The sequence below is a fragment of the Equus przewalskii genome, unplaced genomic scaffold, assembly GCF_037783145.1.
Source record: "Equus przewalskii isolate Varuska unplaced genomic scaffold, EquPr2 ChrUn-10, whole genome shotgun sequence".
Classification (NCBI taxonomy): Eukaryota; Metazoa; Chordata; class Mammalia; order Perissodactyla; family Equidae; genus Equus; species Equus przewalskii.
In genome coordinates this window covers 325,115-341,859 of record NW_027228747.1, presented here as the reverse complement: position 1 = coordinate 341,859, position 16,745 = coordinate 325,115, and the positions used below count along the sequence as shown (strand labels likewise).

The 16,745-nt window shown below is 59.2% G+C and overlaps 3 protein-coding genes and 1 long non-coding RNA gene across 19 annotated transcripts in view; 3 read left to right on the top strand and 1 right to left on the bottom strand.

The window, feature by feature from the left end:
- DCST1 (DC-STAMP domain containing 1) overlaps positions 1 to 803 on the top strand; it is a 14,540-nt gene extending 13,737 nt beyond the window's left edge. For all 3 annotated transcript variants that reach the window (XM_008523111.2, XM_070607238.1, XM_070607239.1), the window contains one exon: positions 489 to 803. In XM_008523111.2, coding sequence (XP_008521333.1) covers positions 489 to 740 — 252 coding nt within the window. In that variant the 3' untranslated portion in view covers positions 741 to 803. The remainder of the gene's footprint in view (positions 1 to 488) is intronic.
- LOC139081452 (uncharacterized) overlaps positions 1 to 12,990 on the bottom strand; it is a 17,593-nt gene extending 4,603 nt beyond the window's left edge. Inside the window, exon 1 of the long non-coding RNA XR_011536574.1 lies at positions 12,509 to 12,990. This is a non-coding gene — a long non-coding RNA (uncharacterized lncRNA). The remainder of the gene's footprint in view (positions 1 to 12,508) is intronic.
- On the top strand, positions 1,135 to 11,411 carry ADAM15 (ADAM metallopeptidase domain 15). 8 transcript variants are annotated; one of them, XR_011536564.1, is made up of 24 exons: positions 1,135 to 1,363; positions 2,547 to 2,644; positions 3,264 to 3,340; positions 3,756 to 3,834; positions 4,015 to 4,091; positions 4,176 to 4,368; positions 5,143 to 5,208; positions 5,291 to 5,359; positions 5,438 to 5,607; positions 5,729 to 5,813; positions 6,272 to 6,420; positions 6,507 to 6,681; positions 6,963 to 7,055; positions 7,180 to 7,484; positions 7,571 to 7,766; positions 8,007 to 8,084; positions 8,514 to 8,586; positions 8,794 to 8,932; positions 9,348 to 9,417; positions 10,049 to 10,120; positions 10,207 to 10,277; positions 10,535 to 10,606; positions 10,896 to 11,020; positions 11,116 to 11,411. XR_011536564.1 is itself a non-coding variant. In XM_070607224.1 (23 exons), exons 1-23 carry the CDS (start codon positions 1,285 to 1,287, stop codon positions 11,156 to 11,158), a joined length of 2,583 nt encoding a protein of 860 aa, XP_070463325.1. In that variant the 5' UTR covers positions 1,135 to 1,284; the 3' UTR covers positions 11,159 to 11,411. The 8 variants fall into 8 exon arrangements, 3 of the variants coding, with proteins under 3 accessions (XP_070463325.1, XP_070463326.1, XP_070463327.1); XR_011536565.1 differs by lacking the exon at positions 10,207 to 10,277 and adding an exon at positions 9,586 to 9,681; XR_011536566.1 differs by lacking the exons at positions 10,049 to 10,120; positions 10,207 to 10,277 and adding an exon at positions 9,586 to 9,681.
- Positions 12,484 to 16,745, top strand: EFNA4 (ephrin A4). 7 transcript variants are annotated; one of them, XM_008523108.2, is made up of 4 exons: positions 12,484 to 12,687; positions 14,816 to 15,111; positions 15,543 to 15,608; positions 16,197 to 16,745. In XM_008523108.2, the coding sequence occupies exons 1-4, from the start codon at positions 12,575 to 12,577 to the stop codon at positions 16,244 to 16,246; spliced, it is 525 nt and encodes a 174-aa protein (XP_008521330.1). In that variant the 5' UTR covers positions 12,484 to 12,574; the 3' UTR covers positions 16,247 to 16,745. The 7 variants fall into 7 exon arrangements, with proteins under 7 accessions (XP_008521330.1, XP_008521328.1, XP_070463374.1 ...); XM_008523106.2 differs by having other exon boundaries at positions 16,031 to 16,745; XM_070607273.1 differs by having other exon boundaries at positions 15,540 to 15,608.

Here is a 16,745-nt window from a genome sequence, read left to right as displayed (position 1 = left end):
TTTCGCTGGTTCAGATCCTGGGCGCCGACAGGGCACCACTAATCAGGCCACTTGAGGCGGGTCCCACGTGCCACAACTAGAAGGACCCACAACTAAAACATACAACGATGTACTGGGGGGATTTGGAGAGAAAAAGCAGAAAGAAAAAAATAGATTGGCAACAGTTGTTAGCTCAGGTGCCAATCTTTAAAAAAAAAAAAAAAGTTACGGGAAAGTGCAAGTGATGGTTATTGCTGTTGCTGGCTGAGAGAGTCCAGGCTGCATCCTCCCCCTCTCCATCACGGAGTGGGGAGGAAGGCTCTCCAGGACCCACTTCCATAGCACCCTTGCCCTCCAAGGGTCTTCTTTCCCCAATCCCGCTTCCTCCAACATGTGGGCATTGTCAGGTCTTTAGACTTCAAACAAGAAGCGCTGTCCAGTTCCCCTGGTACCCCTTCTTTCCAGCCTCACTCCCCAACTGGCTCTAAACTCTCCTCGCCTCCCAACAGCGCCACCGCCTGGTGGATATCCTGCACCGCCGCTGCCCCTTCTTGCGCCGCTGGCTTCGCCGGCGCTGCGTGGTGTGCCAGGCACCCGAAAGGCCGGAGTCCTACGTGTGCCCGACGCCTGACTGCGGGGCCGTGTACTGCCGGTCGTGCTGGGATGACATGCGGCAGCGGTGCCCAGTCTGCACACCCCGCGAGGAGCTCTCTTCCTCCGCCTACAGCGACAGCAACGATGACGCTACCTACGCGGAGTGAAGAGGCGTCCTGCTCGTTCTCCCACCCGGCTCCTTCCTGTTTAATAAAATGCCTTGTACACTCCTGCTGCCCGCGCTTCGCAGGGGTCTGGTACGGGATGGTGAGCCCGGCGCTGCCTGGCCCGCCTGATCCCCGCAGATCCGGGGCGCGGATGTGAGGCGGGCGGGCAACGAAGCAGCTAGGAAGGGGTCGGGAGCCGGAGCCAGGGAGAGGAGCTACGCCCAAGCCGGTCGGACCGGACATCGGCTGCCAACCTGCACAGTAGCAGGAAAGCGGCGTAGGAGAGCAGCGTACGGCTAATCGCAGTCGGGGGCTGGGTCCTCACCTCTTTAGGACCCGGCGCGCGACGGGGGCGGGGCCTTCCCGGGGGCGGAGTCGAGGCGGAGGCGGAGCCTGGCTCGGGACCGGGTGGGAGAGGGCGGGGCGGGGAGGAGCCTGGTGGCAGCGCAGGGCGGCGGGGTGCGCGAAGCAGACCCGGCGGCCGCGGCTCTTCGGCGCTCGGCCCAGCACCTGCTGCCCTCGCCCGGCCCCGGGCGCCGCTGCCATGCGGCTGGCGCTGCTCTGGGCCCTGGGACTCCTGGGCGCGGGCAGCCCTCTGCCCTCCCGGCCGCTCCCAGATACAGGTGAGTACCCGGCCGGGAGTGGGCAGGGGGGAGGACTGGGAGGAGGCGCAGGGAAGTCGGGAGGCAGCGGGGTACTGGGGTCGGCCGGAGACCCTGGGAGACCCCGACCAGAGCGCAGCCCGCCCTGGTCTGTTGTCACGGGCCGAGGGCTCGGCGACTGGGCGATGGAGTTGAGAGGGAAGGTCGGGGGATGCCGGCGCCCCCTGCCCGGTCATCTTCTGCATGGTCCCCGCGGACACTTCCAGGCTTCGGTACCAGGCACCGAGCGGCCTGGTCCAGCGCTCCCTCAGGATCGCGGGAGAGGGTAGCTGCTCCCCAGGACTGACGCCTTCGCTCCTCTGGGGCCTAGCTGACCGTTCCACCCGGTGCCAGGGCCCCAAGTGGACATGCTCGCAGGGTTTGGCGAAGAGAATTCTTCTGGCCCCTCAGGCCTGAGCGGCTAGGCACCCCTCATCGTGGTGCGGATGCCACCAGAAACCTGGCTGAGCGGGAGGGGGCCCGGGAGGATCCGGGAGAGGGGAGAATTGGCCAGGAAAAAGGCTGGGACACCAACTCCTCCTTGGAACTTTCACTTCCCGCTGCTGTCTTGGGCCGGGGGCCGAGAAGGCAGGCGGGGGTGGAGTGTCCGGAGGAGAAAGGGCCTTTGGCGGGGGGGGGGGGGGGGGGGGGGGGGGGGTCGGGGAGGAAGCGGAGGCTGTGGGGAGCGGGCGTGCCTGACTGGGCATAGGGTGTTTGGGGGCGGGGGGGGGGGGTGTTTGCACTGCTCACCCAGAAATGGGCGTTCCTGGCATCTCTGATGTGAGGAAAGGGGAGGGTGTGTGGGCACTGGGCCACAAGGCTTCGCCCAGTCCCGAGAGGGGGCATTCCTGGGGGCGACGCTTGACAGGGAGTGGGAACAGAGGGAGGGTCCCTGTGAGAAGCTGGGATTGGCCTGAGGGGGACAGGGAGGGGCAAGCTAAACTTCTTTTTCTGAGGACTTGTGGATGGTTTGGTGCGACGCACTTGAAGAATGGGAGAGAAGCTCCCCTCCCTCTAGTATTCTCCTTGAAGTCCCAGCATGCAGTGCAGGAGTCCTTCAAGCAGAGAGGGGCCTTGACTGCTGGGAGCCGGGTGGATCAGAGGGTACCAGCCACCCCAGCCCTTGTGCTGATTCTCTCAGCACTCTCTTGGGGTGTCCTTGCAGGTGGCACTGAGGAGGAGCAAGGAAGGCCGGAGAGAAGGATCTTGGAGCCCCAGATCCTTCAGGACAACCTGACATTCAGCCTAGCAGAGGTGCTTCAGGTGAGCCTCGCTCTCCCCTCACATAAAGAAATACGCCCCCCACAGCCCGCCCCCCCACATTACCAGGTGTCTCAAGGCAGAGCTTGGCTGAGGAGCAGGTGAGTGGCCCTCACTGTATCATGGCGGCCTCTCCCGCTACACCCCAGCACCTGGCTTCACTTATTCCCCACTCCCCTCTACACACACATCTGTCTGCTCAGCCTCACCCAACCCCTCCATCTCCATTGGAGAGATCTGAGGCCAAACTTGCTTTCTTGGCCTCACGTTATCGGTTTTCTCAGTGGGGGGACTTGGAGATGGTCAAGGCCTCACTCAATGTCCCCCCCTCACCCCCCAATTCTAAAGCTGAGTCAGAGGAAGGGCTGGGGCCTGCACTGGGTCCTCCTCAATGCTTCCTCTCTAGGCAGGAAGCTGAGAAGGGGCGGCTCAGATACCTTCCTTGACCTCCCCACACAACCCCCCAGAACAATGCCCCAGGCCAGGCAGGGCTTCCTGGCCCCTCCCTCGGGATCCCCCCACCAGTGATCTCATCGTTGGTGCTCTCCTGAGATTTTCTGGTTAGAAAGGATAGGAATTTCGGGTAGGGCCAGGGAGGTGACATGCCCTCTGGTGCCCACAGACCAGTCTGCCTGAGGCTTTGCGGATCAAATTGGAATTGGATGGTGAGAGTCATATCCTGGAGCTGCTACAGAATAGGTAATAATGACAGTGGTAACACTGATAATAATAATACAGCTAACAACTTATATAGCATTTACTATGTGCCAGGTACTAAGTGCTTGAACTCATTTAATCCTCATAACATCCCTATAAGGTAGATGCTATTATGTATTATCATTGTCCTCATTTCATATATGAAGTCAAGGCATAGAGAGGTTAAATAACTTGCCCAAGGTCACACAGCTGGTGTGTGGTGAAAACCAGATTGGAACCCAGACAGCCTGGCAGAGTTTGTGGCCCAACCATTATACTCTGCTGCCTCTGGGGGAAGCAGGAAGGTTGAGGGACTGGCTGGCCCCCAGCCACCCCTCTATGACGTGCAGGCCTCAGGCTGTCACTGAACCATCCTGGGAGGCAGCTAACACTGCCTTCCTTTTTCTTCATTCCACAGGGAACTAGTCCCAGGCCACCCAACCCTGGTGTGGTACCAGCCTGATGGCACCCGGGTGGTCAGTGAGGGACATACTCTGGTGAGTCAGGTCCTCTTCTGCCCTATTTCTGGCCTGAGAGAAGAAGGGAGGGGCAGTGGAGGATGCCATCCCTGGAGAATGTGGGAGGAACGTGGCCACAGGAAGCTCACCCACAGGCCAGTCTCCTGGGCTCACATCCTGGCCTGGCCTGCAAGTGGGCACTAATGTCTCTCTCTGTAGGAGCACTGCTGCTACGAAGGAGGAGTGCAGGGCCATGCCAACTCCTGGGTCTCCCTCTGCACCTGCTCAGGCCTCAGGTACAGGGGGCGGAGTCCATGAAGATGGAGACAGCGAGGGGGCTCATGCGGAAAAGTTTTCTGACTTCCTGCATCTTTCCCTAGGGGCTTGGTGATTCTGTCGCCAGAGAGAAGCTACGCCCTGGAGCTGAGGCCTGGGGACCTTCAGGGTCCCCCCATCATCTCCCGGATCCAAGACCTCCTCCTGCCAGGCCACACTTGTGCCCTAAGCAGGCGTGCATCTGTGTCCACTCGGGTTCCACCAGAGCGCCACCTGGGACGGAACCACAGTCACCGGGTGAGGATGAGTGACAGGAGGGCTGGGCTGCTGTGTCCCGAGGGCTGGCTCCCCTGGACCCTCAGAGCTGTTCACAGTAACCACAGCTCCTACTAAAGGAGCGATTTCCACATGCCAGGCACTCTGTGAACATTATCTCCTTTATTCTTCCTGGCAATCCTGGGAGGTAGGTCCTATCAATAGCTCTATTTTAGTGAGAAAACCAGCTCAGAGAGGTTAAGTGACCTGCCCAAGGCCATTCAACCAATAAATGGAATATCCAGGATGTAGATGCAGATACTCAACTCAAACTCCTCATGTCTTATGATTCCATATGCAGAGAGCTCTCACTTAGGTATAGAAAATACAGTTACCAATCGTAAAGCAATAAGAACCCACTTTCCTAACTTGTAAAACAGGGATAATAAACTACTTACCTTACAGATTTGCTTTGAAGATTAAATAACTCAGTATATATGCAGAGTGCTGAGAACTGTACCTGGCAGATGGTATTTGATGGTGTTGGCTATTATTATTATTATTAAAATTTCGGGAAAAGCACTGAATTTGGAGCCAGAAAAGCAGGCCTCTACTCCCAGCTTCATAACCTACTTCTTAGTCGACATTGGGCAGGCCCCAGGCCTCTCAGACTCTCAGTGGTTCATCTGTAAAATGGGCTCTTCACTCTCCTCAGTGTGACCACACAGGGTGGGAGTAGACACCGCTTGGTCAGCCCTGCGCGGCTGCTGGCAGTGAGTGGTGGGTGTGCCTGATCCTCCTTCCTCTTGCCCACAGCGGAGGCGGGATGTAGTGACAGAGACCAAGATTGTTGAGCTGGTGATTGTAGCTGATCATTCCGAGGTGAGCTTGCTGGCCCCTGCATGTCCTCCCCTGACCCCTGCCTACCCTGCCGCCTGTCATGGTCACCTCTCTTGACCCACAGGTCCAGAAGTACCAGGACTTCCAGTACCTGCTGAACCGCACACTGGAAGTGGCTGTCCTCCTGGACACAGTGAGTGTTGGGCTGGGCAGCATCCTTACAGCCTCCTGACCTCGGGAACCCCTCTCTTGAGCCCCAGTTCTCTTTCAGTTCTTCCGGCCCCTGAATGTCCGGGTGGCGTTAGTGGGCCTGGAGGCCTGGACCCAGCGCGACCTGGTAGAGATAAACCAGGACCCAGGTCTCACACTAAACAGCTTCCTCCGCTGGCGCCAGGTGGACCTGCTGCCTCGATTGCCCCACGACAGTGCCCAGCTGGTGACGTAAGACCCCCAGGCTCAGCCAGTGGCCTGGCCAATTTCATACCCACCCTCCCCACCTGAGGCCTTGAAGCCCTGGCCACCTTGGCTTGTGGCCTTGACCTTTGACCTCTCAATCCCACAGTGCTACTTCATTCTCTGGGCCCGTGGTGGGCATGGCCATTCAGAACTCCATCTGTTCTCCTGAATTCTCAGGAGGCGTGAACATGGTGAGCTATTTCCAAATCTTCTCCCCATTCCCAATTCAGCTTCTCCCAACTGTGGTACCATTTATTCACTAAAACCCCCTACAAAGTTACCAACCCCAAAGCTGTGGGTATAGAAGGTAGGGGTGCATGATGTGACCTCTGCTGTCAGGGCACCTCTCAGTTATGTCCAGTTCATCCATGTACACGGTCTTCACCTATGGGGTCCTCCCATTTCTTGGGGCAGGAGGGAGCAACTGGGGCCCAAAGAACAGAGGTGATCTCCCAGGGCCACACAGTGAGGGCGGGAGAACAGGACTGAGCTAGAACCCAGGTTTCCTGCCACCCAGGCCTGGACTCTCCTCCTACTTTAGAAGCAATTAAGGAGGGAGGCAGTCCCTGCTGAGTGCCCAAGAGGTCAGATGAGAGAACAGGAGCAGTCAGGCTGGTGCTGGACCTGGGGTACCCCTCCCCAATGACAGGACCACTCCACAAGCATCCTGGGAGTTGCTTCCTCGATAGCCCATGAGTTGGGCCACAGCCTGGGTCTGGACCACGACTCCCCTGGGAACAGCTGCCCCTGTCCAGGCCCAGCCCCAGCCAAGAGCTGCATCATGGAGGCCTCCACAGAGTGAGTAACTGCAGGATGTAGAGAGGGGATGGGGTAGGGGGCAGGGAGCCATCCGCAGTTCCAACCTTCCTTGCCGCCCTCCCCAGCTTCCTGCCAGGCTTGAACTTCAGCAACTGCAGCCGCCAGGCCCTGGAGAAAGCCCTCTTGGATGGGATGGGCAGCTGCCTCTTTGAACAGCTGCCCGGCCTGCCCTCTATGGCCAAAGGCTGTGGAAACATGTTTGTGGACCCGGGCGAGCAGTGCGACTGTGGCTTCGCTGATGTGAGCCCCTCCCCCAGAGCCTGGCCCCACTCGCTTCTGTGCCCTCACCCTGGCTCCTTAGCCCTCTCCAGCCTCCCGAGCCCCTCTCTGGTCCTGAAGGAACCTCTCACACCTCGGCCACCTCCCTGTCTGCAAGGATAGCACAGGGATCATCACATCTAGCTCTCCCTCGCCGTGTGGCTGTGGGCGCCTTCTGGGTTTGGGCTCTGGGAGGAGGGGTGGGGGGTGGGCTCTCAGGCCCAGGCTGCTCTGATGCTCGGCCCCTCTGCCCTTGCCCACAGGAGTGCACTGATCCCTGCTGTAATTACCTCACCTGCCAGCTGAGGCCAGGGGCACAGTGTGCATCCAATGGACCCTGCTGTCAAAACTGCCAGGTAGGCACAGACTCAACTGGCCCCCCAGAGCTCGCCCGCCAGGGGCCAGGCTGGAAAGGGTCATTCTGACTCCCAGGGCCTGGCTGGATTTGCACCCACACTGATGCTCCTGCACCCTCCACAGCTGCGCCCGGCTGGCTGGCAGTGCCGCCCTCCCAGAGGTGACTGTGACTTGCCTGAGTTCTGCCCAGGAGACAGCTCCCAGTGCCCCCCTGACATCAGCCTGGGGGACGGTGAGCCATGTGCTGGTGGACTGGCCGTGTGCATGGAAGGGCGTTGTGCTTCCTACGCCCAGCAGTGCCAGGCTCTCTGGGGACCTGGGGCCCAGCCGGCCACACCACTTTGCCTCCTTACTGCCAACACTCGGGGAGATGCCTTTGGGAACTGTGGGCGCAGCCCTAATGGCAGCTACATGTCCTGTGCCACTAGGTAAGTGAGGAAGCCTGGATCCTCCCCTGGGTTTGTGGGAGCCTTGGCCCCACTCCCACTGAGCCTGCACCTCTTCCCTCACCCAGAGATGCCATTTGTGGGCAACTCCAGTGCCAGGGGGGTATGGCCCAGCCTCTGCTGGGCTCAGCCCAAGATCTGCACTGGGAGACACTGGAAGCCAATGGGACCCAGCTGAATTGCAGCTGGGTACACCTGGACCTGGGCAACGATGTGGCTCAGCCCCTCCTGACTCTTCCTGGCACAGCCTGTGGCCCTGGCCTGGTGAGCAGCCTGGGTGAGCAAGACCAGGTGGGGAGGGATGTCCGGGCCATGGTGAGCAGTGTCCAGGCCTCAGTGTCTGTGGAGAAGGCACAAACTCCAAGGGGAGTGCAGATTTTACTTCAAGTCATCCATGAGCCTCCCCATCTATAAAAGGGGGTGTAGCCTGAGCCCTGTTGGCCTCCCAGTGCCAGTAAAGCTTTGTGAGAACGTGATCTTTGCTCTTCTCTCCCCATTGGGCAGGTGTGTCTCAACCGTCGATGCCAGCCCGTGGATCTCCTGGGAGCACAGGAATGTCGGAGGAAATGCCATGGACATGGGGTGAGCTGGCATAGGGGAGATGGAGGGGGAGCAGGGAGCCTCCAGGGAGAAAAAGGATGATGGGCTTTAGAAACATATATACCTGGGTTCTAATCCTTGCTCTACCATTGCCTAGCTGTGTGACCTGGGGCAAGTTATTAACCTCTCTGTGCTCAGTCTCCTTATCTATCCATTGGGCATAATAATAGTACCCACTTCCTGGGGTACATGAGATGAGTATGGAAGCTTCTAGCACAGTGTCCAGCATATAGGAGGTACTCACAGTGTTAGCTCGATCTACTTTCTCCTGGCACGGACAGTGACTCCTCCAGAGCTCCGGCCCTCTCCACCCCACCATCCACAGCACACCTTCCAGGTGTGGACATCTGAGATCTTGAAAAGCTGGGGACAGAGTGCAGAGCCCCTCACTGCTCAACCTATACCTCCTAGGTCTGCGACAGCAATAGGCATTGCCACTGTGAGGAGGGCTGGGCGCCCCCTGACTGCACCACCCAGATCAGAGGTAGCGCGGGCAGGGGGGCAGGGGCTGCAAAGCGGCCCATCCTTTAACCCCCTCCTTTTCTGACGCCTTCACTCCTGGTTTCCAACTCGCTGTGACCCCTGACCCCTACACCTTCTCTGATCACTTGACCTCATGCCCTGCCCCCGCCCCTCTCTGGGAGCAGAGTTCTTAGTCCTGCCCACCTCCAAACCCGCCCTCACCCCACAGCAACCAGCTCCCTGACCACAGGGCTGCCCCTCAGCCTCCTGTTGATGGTGGTCCTGGTGCTGCTTGGTGCCAGCTACTGGCACCGTGCCCGCCTGCGCCAGCGACTCTGCCAACTCAAGGGACCCAGCTGCCAATACAGGTACCAGCCTCCCTGCTACCAGCTCCCTAAACACCTCTGTGGAGGACAGCGGCTCTGGAGCTCTGCCCCCACCCCTTCTGCAGCCCCTGCCACCTGGTTCTGACACCAAGCCCCTTGGACCACACCCTACACGCCTCCCTTCCCTACACGTGCCCCGTAGCTCTTCACCGCACACGTAGACCTGTGTAGGGCCGCTGGGATGCTAAGGCCATTTCTCCCCAGGAACCCCTGTGCTGGGTAAGAGGGGCCCCCCGAGACTGATCCACTCCCCCTCCTCACCCCTGATTTGGCCTAAACACACGAGTTCCTCTCCAAGGGGCTGCAAAAGGTTAACCATGTACTCAAGGGTCACATATGGATGGAGAAAAGAGTCTGAGGCTGGGCCCTCTCCCTCCTTGTTCTTCTCCATGCTCAGGGCAGCCCAATCTGGTCCTCCAGAACGCCCAGGACCCCCGCAGAGGGCCCTGCTGATCTCAGGCGCCAAGGTGAGTCCTGGATGCCAGAGGAGAGAGGGACCCACCTTGGTCGGGCATCCAGCTTGGGCCCTGGGGTGGGGGGTATTGAAGGTTCTAGACTCAGAAAAAGACTCACATTGCCCAAAAGCCAATCAAAGGAGTCAGGGCCAGCCCTCCCCTCCCCTCCCCTGGCTGCAGGCGAGAAGCAGAGTCCAGCCTCGAGTAGGGAGGGGCAGTCACCTAGAGGAGGGTCTGCTGAGCTCTTTGAGCTGGCCAAGCTGATGGCTTTGAGAGGTGGGTCTACCTGTGCTCCCAGCAGTGGCCTCTGGAGGGCAAGGGGGGTGGTGCCCAGAATGGCTTTCAGTGTGCCAGGACCTGAAGAGGCCCAGGTCACCATGTGTAGAAGGGCTGGTGAGTGCCCCTGCCTTGAGCTCTCTGGATCTGATGACAGGAGTATGTGTATGGAGGTGGTCTGCATGCCCACCCCACCACTTGTCACCCCCTCTGCATGCCACTAAATAACTCTGCATTCACAGCCCCCACTGTCCCTGGGACCCTGGCCACCCCTCCCTGGGCACTAACCCCTCTCTGCCCACATCTGTCTCTCTGCTCCCCCCCCTGCCCACTCTGTACCTGCCTGCTCCTCCTGCTCTCTTGGCAGACTAGTGCTCTTGGCTTCCCGGCCCCCCCCTCCAGGCCGCTGCCTCCAGACCCTGTGCCCAAGAGACTCCAGGTAAATCTGGGCCAGGCCCCACCCTGGCCCAGGGCTGGTGGGAGGCTTGGTACCCAACTGCAGTTCTCATCCCTGTTCCCTGCCAGTGGTGCCCTTCATTAGAGGACCAGGGTACCCCTCAGCCTTCAGACACACTGAGCCCCAGAAGCAGCAAAGGGTGAGCCTCCTGCCTTGGTTTCTACCACCATCTAGTGGTCAGTGGCGGGACTGCAGTCGGCTAGGGACACCACTGGTGACCCATACCTTCCTCCTCTGAGGCATCTGCTGGCATGCACCCAAGCCCTGTGTGCATGTCTCCATTCTCTCCTGCCCCCTGGCTGACTTTGCATGTTGACCTGAAGCCCTTGGGAGAACCACTGCATGCCCACTGCCCCTGGCTGTGCTCTCACAGCTACTGCACCTCTCTCTGTTCAGGCTGAGCTGGCTGACCGACCCAATCCCCCCACTCGCCCTCTGCCCGTTGACCCAGTCGTGAGGCGCTCGAAGGTAACAGTGGGGGGAGAGAAGGGCACAGCCTCTCCCCCTACCCAGGTCTCTGGTGCTAGTGGCTGTGGCGATGGTGGTGGCTGTGGCGATGGTGGTGGCCGTGGCGAGATGCCTCCTCCGTGCCTAAGGGCACATACCCAGTGGTGTCTTTAATGGTGACAGGTTTGTTTGAAGACAAAGGTGACCTCTGGTGCCGCCCTCCTAAGCTGGTGTTCCCCAGCACCAGTGCATTGGGGGCGGGCAACATGATACCCCCTCCCAAGCTGGCCTCCTGCCCTCTCTCTCTCAGTCTCAGGGGCCTGTCAAGCCCCCACCCCCGAGGAAGCCACTGCCTGCTGACCCCCAGGGCCAGCGCCCTTTGGGTGACCTGCCTGGCCCAGGAGCTGGAATCCTGCCCCTAGTTTTACCCTCCAGGTGGGTGGGGAGGGGCGCTGAGGATGGGTGGGCAGGGCAAGCTGTCTGGGGAAAGGGAGACCTCTTACCTTTTTTCTTGGCTTCCCGCACCCCAGGCCTGCCCCGCCGCCCCCAGCAGTGTCCTCGCTCTACCTCTGACCTCTCCTGAGGTTTCGCTGCCTCCAACCTGAATTTAGGACTTCAAGAGGGGGACCTGTCCCCTGCGGTCCCCCGCGATGACCCAAGGAGCCAGAGCCTGGATGTGACGGAGCAGGCGTCTTAAGACACCGGGCACCTCCTTGCGCTGTCGAGTTGCAGCTAGGAGTTGGGGAGGGACTGGGCGCTGGACAGGGCTGAGGGAGGGGCGCACAGCCTGTCTCTGCTCAGTTGCAATAAACGTGAGATCTTGGGAGCGCGCCTCGGAGTTTGTTGGCTCAGGGAAGACCAGGTCGCCCCTGCTGCGGTTCCAGGTCTGGTCGCCAGGAGACGCTGCCGCCTCAGTCGAAGACGGGATAGGGAGGGCGAGAGTCCCAGGCTGGTCAGTGTGTGTCCCCCTGGGATGCTCGGGGCTTGTTTCTGCCCAGGCTGGGATGCCTCTCTGCGCAGTCCAGTACCACAGGGAGTTGTACGCCCTTTGCCACCCCTAGTTGCCAAGTCCTCACCCGCAACGGTGCGCGGCTCCTGGAGGCGGCTATCGACAGAGCGGCCAAGCTATTGGACTCCCCGTCCCCACCCTCTGACCAGTGGCTGGGAAAAGTTAATCTCGCTAGTGCTCTCAGAGCCCCGGAGCTGGGGTGGAGTGGGGCGGCGGTTCCCAGGATCCCAAGGCCCCGCACCTGCCTCCTCCCCCGCCCCCGCCCCCACCTGAGGGCTTGGGAACAAAGGTGCTTTGTATAGGCCGCAACCACCTCATTACTTCGTCTTCGGTACTAGGGCCGCGTGGGCCCTTAGCCCAGAACGAAGGTGTGGGGAGGAAAGGGACAGGAGCCAACCCCAAGGTAGGCATTAGATCTTGCCACCTACAGCAGGGGATGGGAGGGCGGGGGTAGTGTCCCATGAGGCGATTTGTCCCTTCTCTCCTCGCGCTATCCCTAGACGTGCAAAGAAAAAGAGGCAAGGTGCTAAGGTGTCTGGACGGGCTCAGATCCTCGCCTGTGCCTCACTTTCCTCTTTCTTGGCAAAGGCCTTGTGCTCCGATTTAAATCTTTCAAACTTCTAATAAGGCTTTCTACCCTGTATTAATGCAGACACGAAAGACAGGACCTCCCTAAAAAAACTCCTAGATAGTGGAATACGTCCCTCCTCCCTGTCCCCTCGCAATGCGGTCTTGCCTCCGAGCTTGGCTAACCAGGCGCGCGCTACGGCGCACAGAAGGTTAACCAGAGTTCGCTCTGAGCGGAGAGGCGGAGACGTGCTCCCATTGGTGGAAAGTTATCCAGGGGCGTGGCCAATGAGTCTCCGCTCTCCACCCCCCCTTCCCCCACACCCCCCGCCCCCTCGACTTTGTACCTTTCTCGCCGCGACTGCGAAGCGGGCCGGTACGGGCCGGACCAGATCAGACTGACCCCGGGGGCGATGCGGCTGCTGCCCCTGCTGCGGACTGTCCTCTGGGCCGCGTTCTTGGGCTCCTCTCTGCGAGGGGGCTCCGGCCTCCGCCACGCCGTCTACTGGAACTCCAGTAACCCCAGGTAGCCTGGCCGAACCTGGCAAGCGACAAGCCGGGCCTGCGCGTTCCCGGGCCGGGCGCGCGCCCGATACTAGCTCTGTGCGCGGCGCCGCCTGAGCCCGGCTGCGCGCCGGGACTCCTTTGTTTGAGCCGGCAGGGGAGGGAGGGAGGAGGGGGGAGGGGCGAGGCGCGCCCCACGTCTCCCCCCGCCCACATGTGTTGTGGGGCGGGCGAGGACCCCAGCCCCGAGGGCAGTCTGTGGGGTCTGGGGGCCAGGAGCTGGGGGGCCTCGGTCCGCACTCCGAGCCCCGCCCCCCTTGCTTCTTTCCTGGAGATCCTCAGACTCCCTCTGGCCCGAGCTGGGGCAGGCGGGCTTGAGAGGGAGGGAGGGGACTTAACTCTCGTGAAAGAACGTAGGTTACTCTCCTCCTGCTCATTTGGACTCCCCTCTGGCGCTCGCTCTGTCTCCTGATTTCATTCGGTATCTCTGCTTTCATCTCAGTCCTTATCGGTCGTTCTGTTTCTGCCCGGTCTCGTCCCGGCCCTTCTAGCTAAATCACCTCTGGGCAAGTCGTGTGACCTCCCTAACCTCAGTTACCTCATCTGTAAAATGGGCTAGTAATACCTGGTACCTTGGGAAATCAGGCGGGCTGACTGAGGTCATGTGTGTGAAAGAGGTGCAGGCTGTACAGATATATACACTATTATTTCTTTTCCTCTCTTGAGCTGCCTGCCTTTGAACCTCGATATTTTTTATTGTTTGCATCCTCCTTCCCAGTTCTCCCTGCCTCTCTCTGTTTGCTCCATCTGTTTTCCTTTCTGATTTTCTATTTGAGGTAATCTGTGACTCTGTTCACTTATTCACTCACTAGCATTTATTAAGCGTGTAGTGTGTGCCGGGACTTGTGCTAGGATGATGCTGAGGATTCGAGAGATGAAATCTAGACTCTCCCCTCTGGGAGCCCAAAGACCCCCTGGGAGGGGAGGCGTCCAGACAGGTCATTACAATACCAATACCATGTGATGAGAGCTATTGTCTTCCAACAATTCCTCTCTCTCCGTTCCAGACCAGTGCCTCTGAATCGCTTGGAGGACTTGTTAAAGATTCAGATTCCTAGCCCCCAGCCCTGAGGTTTCTGATTCATTCATTCAATCCACAAATATTTATTGACCACTGTCCTTGTGCAGGACACTTTTCTAGGCGCTGAAGATGCTGCGGAACAAAACATACAAAGGCCCAGCTTGTGTTCTAGTAGGTATGAGCTGAGCCCAGGAATCTGCATCTCTAATCAGAACTGCTGATGCAGGTGGTCCTTGGACCACCCATTGAGGGACACTTGGAGGCCTTTCATAAGTCAAGCTGGGCTGCGTGTATGGAGGGGAGAGGGGAGGTGGTTCATGCTATATTTGATGCTGTGGCAGGCAGCCTCTCTCAGCCCTTCCCACTTGGACTGCCTCTCCCCAGGCAGCTCCCAAGAGGTAGGGAAGGGGGTCCTGGGGAAGCTGAAGATTGGGTGATGTGTGGAGGGAGCTCTCCTCCATGTCTGGCACTTCCTTGTCCTGGCAAAAAAAGGAAGGCACCCACCATTCACTCCCTCATTCCTTTTTTTACCATGGCATTCTTTTCAGCATTGGGTTGAGGTCTAAAGGGCAGTCTTCCTCTCTCTGCATTTGCTAATGAGGATACTGTTCCCAGTCTCCATCTCTGCGTCTGTGACTGCACTGTGGACCCAGATCTGTGCCCCAGCTTCTTCGCAGCAGCCACCCACCTAACATTTATCAAGCACAGGTGCTATGCCAGCCCGTGTGTTGGGCACTGGAGCTAGAGAGATGGGTGACAGCTCCAACCCAAAAGGTAGAGTGTGGTGAGTGGCCTTCTCACATTGGAGCTCCATGGTTGTGGGCACTGAGTCGTTTAACCTCTCAGAGCCCATGAATCGAACCCGTTAATCAGTTACCTCATCCATTTCTTGCACTCTCCTCATCTCTCAAGAGTTGTCAGTCTGGGGAACTCAGGCCTTGCTGAGCTGCTCCCTCTCCAGCCTTGGGGAGAGGCCAGCAGGGACCACTGGGAAGGGGTGTCTCTGACCCTCGTGCCCAGGCATGCTGTTCCATAACCCCCTCAGCCGGTGCCTGCCTTGTGCCCACAGGCTGCTTCGAGGAGACGCCGTGGTGAATCTGCACCTCAACGATTACCTAGACATCTTCTGCCCGCACTATGAGGGTCCAGGGCCCCCCGAGGGCCCTGAGACGTTTGCTTTATACATGGTGGACCGGCCCGGCTACGAGGCCTGCCGGGCAGAGGGGGCAGGTGCCTTCAAGCGCTGGGTGTGCTCCTTCCCCTTCGCTCCCTTTGGCCCTGTTCCGTTCTCGGAGAAGATTCAGCGCTTCACGCCCTTCTCCCTTGGCTTCGAGTTCTTGCCTGGAGAGACCTACTACTACATCTGTGAGTGAGGAAGGGCACTCTGGCTGTCTCTTGGGGAAGGTGGGGAAAGGAATGGGGTACCTTGCCACTGCCACCAGTCAGGGCAGAGAGCCTGAGGTGCGGGGGAGGGAGAGGCCTGGGAACAAAGGCCAGGCCTGGGAGCTGGGAGAGGCTGGATCAGGGAGTGGGGTGGGAGGGGGTCTGAGTCCAGGACTGCGTAGGGGGACATCTAGAGTGAGTCTATAGAGAGGAGGAGAGAGAAGAGGAGCTAGGAAAGGGGACTAGGGGGATGAGGAGCACCAATGGGGCCCAGCACCTGGGTATGGGCCAAAAGTAAGGAAAAGCTTTCCAGGAACTGGAGGGAAGAGAAGCTGGGGGGTCTGAAACTGGGTCTGAGGCGTGCAAACTAGCCTGTGCTGACTTCTCTCTCCCGATTCCCTACCACCCAGCAGTGCCAGCTCCGGAGAGTTCTGGCCAGTGCTTGAGGCTCCAGGTGTCTGTCTGCTGCAAGGAGAGCAGTAAGTGGGTTGGGGCATGGGGAACACCTGGCTAGTGTGGGGCCCTTGGGAGTGAGGGAAGGAGTGGGGAGAATGTGGAGCATCAGACTCTGAGGGGCCCCGGGGAGGCATTAAGCCATGGCCTCTTCTTCCCCATTTAGCCTTGTGGGAGCTTCCACTGCACCCCTTTATGCTGGGCTGAGGGAAGGGCATCTCCAGGAACAAGGCCCTTCAACATCTGAGCTGAACTCCTTGTCTCTAGTGGCAATTTGGGGGAGACTTGGACGTTGAGGCTTAAAGAGGATGAGGTGATAGAGGATAGGAAGGGAGTGCCTGGTTTGGGAGACCCTGAGAATGGGATGGGAGTGAACAGCTAATGGGGAGGGCTGGAAGGAGGCTGCTGAAATGGAGGACTCACCAGTGCCGCCCCCTACACCTCACAGAGTCCGAGTCAGCCCATCCTGTTGGGAGCCCTGGAGAGAGTGGCACATCAGGGTGGCAAGGGGGGGGCACTCCCAGCCCCCTCTGTCTCTTGCTGCTGCTGCTGCTCCCAATTCTGCGTCTCCTGCGAGTTCTCTGAGCCAAGCCGACCCTTCCTGCCACCTCCAGGAGCCAGAGCCCTTCCAAGATTCCCTGGAGGAGGGACCCCTGCTACCTGAGCTGGGATTGCCAAGCCAGACAGACAAGATGGAAGAGTGATGGGGGCAGTCAGAGGGTCTGAGGTGACCCTGAGAGATACCGACTCCCTCCTCACAGGCTAAAGAGGAGCTGCAGGAGAGACAGCCCTGGGCTCTCTTGAGCAGAGGCAGGGCAAACATAGGGTCTCTATTAGCTGCTTTGATGGTGTCATGCCATCCCCCAGGAAGACTGGGATTTTGTGGGACTGAGTCCTTGAGCCTGCTGGGGGCCAAGGCTGAAGATCTGGGGACAGGTCGACTGCTGGATCAGAGCAAGGAAGAAGCCCAGGCCTGCTATCTGTGCCCAGTGCCCGGTGGGCCTCTTCTCTGGGGTAGCACCTTGCCCTCCCCAGGGGGTCACTCACTTGTCTTCTGTGAAGATGGACTTGCCATGTGGTTGAATTTCATGCCAGTTTGTATTTTTATAAGTGTCTGGACCAAACCTTCAATAAACCACCCATCTTTTTGTTGTTCTCCCCAA